We start from the raw sequence: 12,330 nt of genomic DNA on the forward strand, positions 1-12,330 counted from the left end.
CGCTTTGATTTAACTGCCTCAGTAGCTCAGTGTGGAAGCCACGGTTTTGACTACTCTCTTTTGGAAGGTTCTCTTATGAGACTCTGACAAGTGTATTGCCAAGAGCGCTTGTCTGCAGCCACCTGCTGACTGCAGAGCAGGTTCATTTGGAATAAATCCACGGGCATAGTGGAACCCCAGTAGCAATCTTTTTTTAAGTGACCCAATCTTTGGCTGGTGTTTTGGAAACACTGACCTTCTGGTTAACAGCTCAACCCTGTAACCACGATGCCACGAGGGCCCTCTCACCTTCTGTCAGCAGTAGTATATATTTTAAGAACGAGGTCAGGCTTGCTACATTTCACAAAGTTAAAAGTAATTATGCAGAACAGGAAAACAGATCCAAGCGAATTCAGTCTTCAAGTAACACACATAAAAATGGACACATTTTCACAGAAAATATTAAGATGCACATTATCTGATGCTTACCTTTCCTGCTCCCATTAGTCTCAAGAACTTTTGTTTTCTCTCTTCGTTACCTAAGTCTGCTGCTTCCCAATTGCTAGAGCCAAGCTGAAAAAGAAATCAGCCAGGTTAGTTTTTCTCCATAATAATTTGTTCAATAACTTAAAGTATACCCTGTAACTCTTTAGCTTGTTTTCTTTTCTGGCAATCTTTAACTTGGAATAGTATTGTTCTTGCTTGGGAAATTAAACAAATGCATTATATTCAGATTAAAATATACTATTTTTTTATTATCTCAAACATCTGGATGCCTTGTTAAAAATCATTACTGGGATCCATCCCTTGGGTTTCTGATTCACTTGAGTTTTCACTTCCAAAATTCTGTGGTACAGCTGCTGATGTGGGGACCCTGCTTTGAGAACCTCTGCCCTGGAGCTTGCAGGAGTCTCTAGCACTTGGCATTATGAACTCTAAAGCCAGCAGAATTAGAGCTGAAGTTAAAACTTCTGGCTTTAGTGCTGTTCTATACAGTTGCCCTTCTCCCAGGAGTGTCAATGCAGGACTGTGGGCCATAGTGTTTCCAATGGCCATTTTCCAGAAACAGATTACTATGCCTTTCCTCTGAGGGGCCTTTGGGTGAACTAGAACCTCCAAACTTTTGGGCAGCAGCTTAACACATGAGTTGTTTGCACCACCTAAAAAACAAAACAAAACAAAACCAATTTCACTGCCATTGAGTCAATTCCAACTCACAGGGAGCCTGTAGGACAAGGCAGAACTGCTCCTGTGGGTCTCTGAGACTAACTATGGGAGCAGAAAGCCTAGGGACTCCAGTAATGTTCTGAGCGCATATACCATAAGGTATATTACTGTTCGAATTTTTGGGTTTTTTTTTTTGAGCAGCTCTAATTATTTGTAAAAACTGGTATGTCATGAATTGTATTTTCTTAGAGATCTTCTAAAATACAAAGAAAATTTACTTTTAAAAAAGTACCTAGTAAACCTTATCATAGTTATCAAATAGGCCCACTGGACCCTTTTATAAATCTTACATTACGTAATCTTAGGAATTTTCCTATACATGTTGAACCAAATTAAAGAATTTTAGTTCATCAATTAAGCAGCCATCAAATCCAATGACACACCGACTGAAGCTGTATTTTCAATCCCCTTGCAGGCATGTAAACGCTGGACGATGAAATAAGAACACCACCAAAGGATCGATGCCTTTGAATTATGGTGTTGGCCCAGAATACGGAGTGCAATGGACTATTAGAACAACAAATACATCGATCTTGGACGAGAAAGCTGCTCAGGAGAAAGGATGGCAAGTCTTTGCCTTAAGTAACATGTTCAATGTCACCAAGAGGGACAAGCCTCTGAAGGAGGACGTCAAGCTTGGTAAAGCCCAGGGTCACCTAAAAAGGAACACCGTTGACCAGCTGGACTGACACCGGGGCTGCCCACCATCAGCTCAGACAACAGAAAGATAGGGAGGTGGTCTAGGACCGGGCAAAGTTCTATTGTGTTTAACATGAATCAGAACTGACGAGACGGCACCTAACAATGATCATGATGCTAAAAATGACTAAAAATTACACACAAATACTAATGTTCACCCAATTCACAATAAAAAGTCAACTAAAGAAAAATAAAAGAGCAGAGTACTATTAAATTGTCCGAAGTATTTAGTCATCAACTTTCAAAAAGACACAAACCGTTCCTCTATTGTCTGTTTTCAGCTTTCCATAAATTTGAAAATTCAAATTATTCCTTTTCTGCTAATAGAAAAAAAGGAACGGACAAAAGGCGTTTCACAATCATCAGATAAATCAGACAACAAAAGCAAAATAATAGTTATACTCCACACCAATGATGATGGCACAATTAACTGTATCTGCAAAAAAAATCTCAGACTATGAGTCCATGAATGATGAAGTACTAGATGGCCTTTTCTCTAAAGCATTGAATAGGGTCTTTTGTTTGGCGGGGTGTGTGTGTGTGTTGGTGTTGGTTGGTGGTAAAAGGGAGACGATGTCAAGGAGTCCAGGAAGAAAAAGAATGTTTGGAAACTGATTGTGGTAGCAACTGTACAATTCTGCTTGACGTGATTGAACTATGGAATGATATATGTATTACTCTCAATTAAAAATAAATTAAAACAAAAACAAAAAAAACCTGAAGACCACAAAAATGGTCAAAAAGAAATGAAACCCATAAGCAGCAAGTCATTCAATAGAAGGATTTCCTCTTCAATCATTCTTGCAACATATGCCTGGACCACCTTTTTTTTTTAAAAAAAAGACTACGGTTATATTTCATCACTTGTGATTTTTGTACCACAAAATTTGATATGGTTTATAAAAGGATAAATGCTAAGAGCAGGTAACTAACTAGAAGGACATAGGTGATGTAATGAAACATGAAATGAAAATCACTGGATTGATCATTCTCACTGAGATCAAAATCTAAAAATGAAAATGTTTTGCAATTATGATGCAAAGATGACAACACTCTCTTTGACACAAAATTATGAAAAATTATAGGTTTTTAAAAAATCTTAGTGTGCTTTAATGATACAAATGGAGGAACTAGAAGTGATGATAAAGCTCAAACTTAGTAGAAATGAATTTGGAATCTGGAATTTATATTCTAGGTTAACACAAGGCAGCTGATTGATTAGCATTTAGTTTTATTTAGACAGTAGTGCCCATTTTGGGTATACATATATTCTATCAAAATCCAGAAAATGTGGGAATAGAAATATGGAGTTACTATGTCATAAAATTCTGATAAAGTTGTTTCTTGCCATCCTTTTCTTTCTTCTAAAAATTAGGTGTAAAAGACAAAACAAAAAGAGACTATTTTTCCAGGTTAAGAGTCCCTGAATGGTGCACATGGGTTAAGTGCTAAACTTTTAACCAAAAGGCTGGTGGGCCAAACTCACTCTGACACACTTTAGAAGTAAAGCTTAACATCAGCCTTGAAAATTCCATTGAACACCTCTGGGGTCATCATGTGTTGGAATCAGCTAATGGCAATTAACAATTTCCCTGAGCACACGAGTTACAGCATTTGACCATCCTGGACCCACTTATAGTTCTTCTAAAGTCCTTGGGGAGGGCAGCACTCACGTATCTTCATGATCTGGACACCAAATCTCTACCTCTTTTTATCTAACTGGTCATCTTATTTTTAAATTGTTAACTTTTTTTGTGCTTGTAGTTGAGAATTCACATAAAAAATTAGTTTTCCAATCCATAGTTTTTATACACACTATTCTGTGACAATGGCTGCAGTCCTTGCAATGTGACAACACTTTCCGTTTCCTCTCTGGGTTCCCAGTTTCAATCCATCTGGTTTCCTGATCCCTACTGGTCTTCTCATCTTTGGTTTTGGGCAAATGTTGCCCTTTAGGTTTTGTATAGTTGACTAAGGAGTACTCATTACATTTTACAGATCATTTAGTTCTTAACTATTTCTGGCTCAATGAACTCGGAACCAGCACTTAATATCTTAAGTTTTAATTCCTTCCCTAGAGGATTCTTTAAAAGCCTGCCTTGAAATAATAGAAACTATCAGTTGCATAAGGATTCCTGGTAGCATATGGTTTAAGAATCTGGCTGCAAATCAAAAGGTTGACAGCTCAAACCTTCTTTAAGAGAAAAGGCCTACTACTGAGATTAGAGTTTAGGAGTTCTACAGGGCAGTTCTAGCTACTCTGTCCTATAGGGTCACGGTTAACTTGGAATCAATCACTTTCACTTACATTCATTCCTTCAAGCGTTCCTATTTCCTAAGGGCACCGTGGGGCAGAAAAGTGAAATGACAGATCCTTTGCTCTTTTCAAAACATATTGTATTCGTACATGAGCAAACAAGATAAAACAAGTGAAAGTATCTATGAACTGAATTAAAAATGTATACAATTGATAAAATCCTAAACTTTCCCTAAATTCTCTAATTACTATATGAGCGCAAACATTGTCAATATTTTTAAACAACCCTATTATCAATAACTTCGAATCTTAATGTATCCTTCAATTTAAGTCCTTCTATCCCTGATGGTATAGTGGGTTACTCACTGAGTGGTTAACAACAGCAAGGCCAGCAATTCAAATTTACCAGGGACAAAGATGAGGCTGTCTTCTGTGAAGATTTAAAGTCACAGAATCCCAAAAGGGGAGTTCTAATCTATCCTATAATATAGGTTGCTATGAATAGGAACAGATTCAGTGGCATTTTGTTGTTGTTGTTAGTCCTTCCTTTTAAAAACCTTAGAGTACTATAGCAAGTATCTTGCCCAAGTGCTGCATTCTGAAAAGCACACAGGTACCTGGTAATTTCTTAGGAGGGCTCTCCAAAGTAATGAACCCCACCTTTCCTCAAAATGAAAGAGGGGAGAAAGCTTTCACTTCACCACTCTAGTCAGACCAACCAACAATTGTAAGGGGACAGTGGTTCAGTGGTGGAATTTTCGCCTTCCACGCAGGAGACCCAGGCTCGATTTGAAGGTCATGTCTATCCTGCACAGCCACCACCTGGATGTCAGGGGTGGCTTGAGTGCTATGACGTTGAGCGGGTTTCAATGGAGCTCCCAGACTAAGCTGGATGACAAAGGCTTGGCATTCTGATAGAAAAATCGGTCATTCTGATCTAAAAAAGCCCTAGGGAGCACAACAGAGCAGCAAGAGATCCTGGGGATGGCTCAACACCGGGCAGCAGCATTGTTCCATTGTGCATGGAGTCACCACAAGTTGGGGCCAACGCAGTGGCAGCTAGCAACACCCTTAATAACCCCTTTTCTTGAAACATGCTCTATAGTAGCTTGTATTCAGTTAATTATACATTTTAGTGTTCTATTCTGTGATTTAATGTCTATTTTAATTTAACATAAAATAGCTCTTAAGACTTTATCTCCAATTACCATATAAAGTAAACAATGAAAACTTTGATTACCTTTGACACGAAGGAGATACCCACTAGAAACTGTTAACTAGCTACATACTATAATTAGTTGTTTGTTTTTTTACAATTTGGATTTATATATTAAGAATACATCAAAAATATTTTTATACAGCAAATACTTTTTGAAATATATATATTTTTAAGATCAAGTATTTACAGACAGCCCAAATTGCCAGTAAAACTGGTAAAACTTCATAACAGAAGAACCAAAAGCAAAAAGAAAGGGCATTACCAAGGGTCAAGTTACTGCACTGCACTATAACATTAGCCAACAGTCAGTTTTAGATAATGCATGAAGGTCTTAGGCCTTTATTGTTCAATGAAACCATCCCATTTGAAGTTGTAGAGACTTTAAAGCCTTAATCGCAAACTTTGTTAAATTGCATAATATCCCTTGACATTTTTCGTCCGCATGATTTTTTCTCTGTGTCTAGCAAAAAGGTGTCTGACATCTTAGCAATCAAGTCACAGTAAGCCAGTACCAGGAGGCAAACAATGTAACAGCATAAAATGGCAGCCAGGTTTACTCAAAAGCCTCAACTCCTACCAAGAACTAAATTTCCTAAAAAGGTCTCAAAGGCTGTTAACCAGCAGCAAGGAGAAACAGGGCTCACGAATTAAACCTCATTGGATGACCCCTGATCTTTAAGGCTGGCTAATCTTCCAGAGGAGCCTGAAGGGTCCTTTAAAGACCCTTACAGTCCCGGCCCTCACCCGGCCCCAGCGCCATCTCCTTGGAGACACTGGACGCACACCAGTTAAGGAATTATAAGCACTGAACTGCAATACAGAAAACAAGGATACATCCAGATACCGGTGGTGCTGCAACAAGACCTAGACGTCACCCCTTCAGCGGCCCAGCCTTTCCGGTGAAGCAGTCCCCAGCAGCACTTCCTCTCCCCGCCCCCCCACCCCCCCACATATGACCCTAGGCCATTTTTCTGTCCTTTTACATTTATTGGTGCCCTGCAGTCTCTATGACACTGCGCCTGGCGCTAGCACAAATATGCACACACACAAAAAGAACCTACTTAACCTTTGAATTTTCAACACCTGGCATAGCAGTAAACACTTAATAGGCTACTTAAAGGGATGAATGGGGTGCTATTTAAACCGACAGTGGGGAGGGGTGGCGAGCAAAGGAAGGAGGTGGTGTCTGACATCAAGGGGGACTTCTAGGTCTCACCGCCTTACACCTCACTGAATTAATCCTCAATTTTTGGTTTAATATGATTCTGTTTACTCATAACAGTACGGTTAACAACACACAGCAAAAAAAAAAAAAAAAAATCGTGACCGGAAGATGAATTCCAAATTGCACGTACATCTTGACACTGTCAAAGGGGCATTTTAAACATAAAAGGCGGAGGCCCTTGCCTTATCTATCTTAAGTACAAAGCCCTGCGAACGAAGTTGTTTTTTAATCAGCGCTCATAAACGCAAACACCGGTATCCCTTGACTAAGCCCTTTTAATTCGCAGGATTCTTCAAACTCCCGTCCTACGCAGCTCTCTCGTGACGCTAAGCGAGTGAACCTCTTCAAAGCTTCCGACTCTTAATTACAGAAGGGAGACACTACACTGCCCTTCGTCTGGGTCCATCCTCTCACCACTCCGCCGTCGGGCCACCTCGGCCCTTCCTCCTCCATCCACCCTTCCTGGCCTACCCCAGCCTTCGGTAGGCCTCAACCCTCATTCACTCCGCCATTGTTATTTACATCGTCGTCTGGGGAGGCTGAGCGCTTCACCCCGTGTGGGTGGGAGTCTCTGGCTGCACTCATCGTTGTGGAGATCCGAACGGCAGAGAGAGATCCCACTCGCGGTTTCCAGCAATCGCGCCAGCAGCCAGCAGTCTACCACCGGCCCAAGTAGCGCCTCTCCAGAACGCCGAGCTACTCCGGGCCTCCTTGGCCTCCGACGTCACTGCCGCGGCCGCTCGCCACCCCGGTGCACCCTGGGACTTGTAGTTTTCCAGTTAACTCCACACTCGCCTGAACAAAGAGGAGGAAGGAGTAACTAAAACTACAACTCCCAGGAAGCTCAGCGGTGCTGGTCGCGCAGCGTGGCGGGAGCGCCCCTGAAGCTCCGCCTCCTCCGACTGGCGGAGAGCGTTTTCCCGTGGCTAAGTATGGAGGTGTACGTTGTTGGGCAGCTTCGTCGCCAAAGGAAGAGACTTAGACTTGGTTTTCACAGTTCACCGTGAGGAGCAATTTCATTGGCAAATGCATCCGTCGTAGTTAAACACTAGTTGTAAACGTAATGTTATACGAGGCTTATTGAATCCTCAGTGTGCCCTTCCCGCAGGACAAAAAGCTTTAAAAAAAAAGATGGCTTCCACCGTTCCTACCCTGGTCATTAGTCCCGGGGATTTCTAGGTGATGGTGCCGCTTTTTACTAGATCCTGACGAATATCCTACTGCATTTTTCACCCTTACCTAGGCCAGCGTCCACCTGGGGGGATTCTGTATGCTTTCCATGCGGCTTTCTGTGAGGGAAGGTGAAACTTGGACCGCCCTGTGTAGGCTACAGAGCTGGGCCTTCACCAAGTAAAGCACATGCCTACCAGGAAAGCACCATCTCTTTTACGTTTTCTTTTAAAGAAACTAGCATACAATACACGTAGCATAAAAATAACCGTTTAAAAGTGTTCAATCCATAAGCAGTTAATAGAGGTAGTTCCTAATACTCTCTCATTTTACCTCAAGTCCAAAGACATTCTCATTCCCCACAAAAGGAAAGAATCCAAACGTAGTGCCTTTCCTTTACCCCTTCCCAGTCTAGCCCCTGGAAACCACTAGTGTAATTCAGAAAGCCCTGAAGTATCAAGGTGTGTGAATACCTAACCAGGCATGAACCCACCTACCCTCATTCTGTGAGTTTTTTGGGTAATCTCTTTCTCTCACTGCTCCAAGTCCCTATAATAGAAATTGTAAATCTAATGAGAGGATAAAACACCTGTTATCAGAAAAGCACTTTGTGGAAGTGATTGCTCTGTGTTATGAATTAAGATAATTTGCTTAATAATACACGATTTAAAGTTCTGTAAATTTAATTATAGTGATGTATCAAAATTAAAACATTTTCTAGGGTGGATTACAGTTAACCTCCAATGAGTCTGACAAATTGTAATGTATACAATTTGGAACTCAGACATATTACCAATAACCAAATGGGATGACAGGAAAGGTCATTCAGGTTGTTAACTGAATTCTGAAATAAAAAGATCTATGAATAGGATTGGATAATAGCAAAATAGTTATAATTGTACTAACTAGTGAAAATCTAGAAAAGTTTAATGAGTTAGCAACATGTCTCATTTCTTCACCAGAGTTGTTGGCACCTGGATGACCAAATCTTCAAACTATCTTAAAACAAGATCACAAGCCAGAAAGTAACATAAGAAATAATAAAGACTGGATCATTTTATCAAATTTCACTCAGTTTCATATACAGAAGCCTATAGGTAAGGATGAAATTATACAATATAATAAAATGGTAATATATATGTTATAGAAACTCAGTAATACTCCTCTTCTTGTACTATAAAACAAGATAACCAATTACAAGTGAAACTTTGAAATATTTCATCTCTTTTTTTTCTTTCTTTAGGTTCTAGCATAGTGCCTGACACAGTAGTCAGTATGTGTTTTTGAATTAAGAGGAGGGGATTTCAGTTTGAGTTAATAGGTCTTTTTGACGGTCTCTTAAACAAAAAAGAGAAGTTTTATAATGTAACAGTAGCATTTCTTATGGGTCCTAATAACAATATCCTTATTTTGGTCTTGTCACCAATAGAATTTTTAAATGCTTTCCTAAGATTAAACCATCTCATCTTAATTTTTTATATACCCTATATTTAGCACATAGTAAGCAATAAAAAAGGTTTGTTCAATATCCTATTAATATTTCATGGAACTCAGAGCATAGTTATAGGACAATCACAACTGAGCATAATTAACAAACGGGAAATTTAAAACCAGCAGAATATATTCTGTACAGAAAATCTGTTTAGTATGAGACAAAAAAATTCCTAGACTAATAATCATAACTAATATTTATTAAATAACCACAGGACACCATATGCTTTGCTAGACACTTATAAAAATTGATCTCAGTCTCACGACAATTTGTAAGAAGTACTAGGTGAGTATATTGATAATAAAACTTTTAAAAGTTTAAATAATTTGCATAGTTCTTGAGTGACTAAACTGGGATTTAATACTTTAGTCTAACTTCAAAAGCCAGTACATGTTCCACTGTGCCCAAATAGCAACATTTATATAGGTTACTCCCTGTCAGAAAGTGATTTTATAATGCTTATAGTTTTATATATTTAAAGTTTGTCCCTATATTTTTTCTTATTTCATATGATAAGCTTAAATATGTCATTATTTGCTGATGTTCCATAATTTATTAATGTTCCATCATTTAAATTGGCTCAAATTTCTAATGTTTTTCTTACCTCAACTAGTCTTGATCCTTTAATTATACACTTTAAGTATCTTAATCATATATATATTAAGCAGACTTTACTAAAATTCTGTAAGATACATAAACAAGAGACTATATTTTCTTTCCTTTGAGGAATTTAAAATGACAACAATTTTAATTCAATTTACTAATGTAAAACTTATTTATTAATTAGTAAATATATCAGAAAAAGTTGTGAAATATTTGGGAATGGGCAAAGGTGATTGATAAGTGGGTTTCTTTTCAATGAACTGCTGAATATATCTGTCAGGCTAAACGAGTGCATTTTTGACTGTCATTGATTGACTGGGTTATCTTACTAACAATGTAGGAATACAACTTAGGTTGTAGGAACTGGAAACCAATTCATATGTTTTCTACCCATAACAATAACTCCTGTAATTGATAATTTAACTGGAGTTTGTTCAGTAAAGAATATAAAACTCTCAATGTCAAATTCTTTTCTTTTTTAAAAGTTATTTTATTGGGGGCTCATACAACTCATCACAATCCATACATACATCAATTCTATAAAGCACATTTGTACATTGGTTACCCTCATTATTCTTTTAAAAAATTATTTTATTGAGTGCTCGTACAATTCTTATCACAGTCCATACATACATCCATTGAGTCAAGCACATATGTACACCTGTTGCCCTCATCAATCTCAAAACATTTGCCCTCTACTTTAGCCCTCAATATCATTTGTTCATTTTTCCCCCTCCCCCGCCCCTTCCCCTCCCTCCTGAACCCTTCATAATTAATAAATTATTATAGTTTTGTCATAAGTTACACTGTCCGACATCTCCCTCCGCCCTCTTCTCTGCTGCCCATCCCCCAGGGAGGAGGCTATACTTAGATTCTTGTAATTGGTTCCCTCCTTCTACCCCACATTCCCTTCACCCTCCAGGCCTCGCCCCTCTCACCCCTGGTCCTGAAGGAGTCATCTATCCTGGATTCCCTGTGTTTCAAGTTGCTATCTGTACCAATGAACATCCTCTGGTCTAGCCAGATTTGAAAGGCAGAATTGGGATCATGATATTGTGGGGGAGGAAGCATTAAAGAACTAGAGGAAAGTTATATGTTTCATCGTTGCTACCCTGCACCCTGATTAGCTCGTCTCCTCCCCTCTAAGTCAAATTCTATTATGAATTAGTTTTAACTTCTGGCTGGTTTTTCTCATTAAATAAGTTAAATAAAATCACTGACATTTGACACTTTGTCTTTTGTTCTTCATATTTATATGAGAGTCATAATTTTACTATTTTGGAAATTAAACTCCAGCTTTTTTCCTATTTACATGATACATATGGAACTTTTAAAAGTACATCTATAATATAATAGCACTTATTTTGAAACTAAGAGTAATATTTTTCCTTATCACAATGTATATACACCCAAGACAAAATAAACAAGAAGTTTTAAAGACAGTATATAATTTCACTATCCTGAAAAATTAATCACATTGTAAAAAAATCCAGTGCCACTGAGTTGATTCCAACTCCTATTGACCCTGTAGGACAGAATAGAACTACTCCTTAGGGTTTGCAAGACTGTGAATCTTTAGAAAGCAGGTACCCTCATCTTTTCCCTCAGTGTGGCTCATGGGTTTGAACCACTTACCTTGCAGACCCTTAAGGATTTCAACCTGAAATCCATTTTGAACTTATGTGTCTTAATTTTTTTCTAAAATAGGATGATACTGTACATTTCATTTTAAACTTATTTTTTTTAAATCAAGACTTCAGAGTATATAGCATTTTTTAAATGTTGGTATTCTGGGAGTTGAATTTTAGCATTTCTAAGAAGAGGGACCGGTAAAGCTTGTTAGCTACTTTAGTTCTGATAACTTTGCAGGTGATGTGTCATTATTTCAGAAATGAGAGCATGTTAAATAGGCATATGGAATCATCAAATATAGAAGAAATTAAGGCAAACTATTTTAGTTCTCTGATTTGCAATAAATACCACTCTGTTTTGTATTTTTGAACTCAAACTATACACATCATGAAGTATCAATTCTCTCCCCACCCCCTATTGTTTGCTGTTTGCTTGTTTTGAAAAAGAAGTTGGCATAGAAGTTGTTGGGAAGTCGAGGGTTGGAAAGACCCCCAAGAGTACAAAGCTGGGAATAACAGTATAGGAAAGCAGTCCTAGCTGTTAACATTTAAAACGCCCTTTCAAGGACTAAAGAAATGAAGACTACAAATGTCTGGAGATTGAAATGACTTTTCTACTATTGAACCTGTTACAAAAGCTTTTCACTGAGCTCTCCTCCCTCCCCCTCATGCTAAACAAGATAGTAGCCAGAAGAAAAGCATTTCCCCTCTCCAAATAGGAGAAATAAGAGATTTCTTTATTTTAAAGCGTGAAGGAAACAAAGAATAAGTGGTTATGTCTGAGTTATAATATTTTTTTTTGGCTCTTTTCAGTTTATTGCATGAAGG

At 38.4% G+C, this 12,330-nt stretch overlaps 1 protein-coding gene across 1 annotated transcript in view; it reads right to left on the reverse strand.

Moving 5' to 3' along the window:
• The window catches only part of CUNH11orf58 (chromosome unknown C11orf58 homolog), a 16,566-nt gene extending 9,265 nt beyond the window's left edge, over positions 1-7,301 (reverse strand). The window contains exons 1-2 of the mRNA XM_004711570.3: positions 7,129-7,301; positions 469-552 (exon numbers count right to left, since the gene is read on the reverse strand). Coding sequence (XP_004711627.1) covers positions 469-552; positions 7,129-7,191 — 147 coding nt within the window. The 5' untranslated portion in view covers positions 7,192-7,301. The remainder of the gene's footprint in view (positions 1-468; positions 553-7,128) is intronic.
• Between the last annotated feature and the right edge of the window lie 5,029 nt (positions 7,302-12,330).

Source organism: Echinops telfairi, unplaced genomic scaffold (assembly GCF_000313985.2).
Source record: "Echinops telfairi isolate 266 unplaced genomic scaffold, ASM31398v2 ScPeMD7_60;HRSCAF=208, whole genome shotgun sequence".
Lineage (NCBI taxonomy): Eukaryota > Metazoa > Chordata > Mammalia > Afrosoricida > Tenrecidae > Echinops > Echinops telfairi.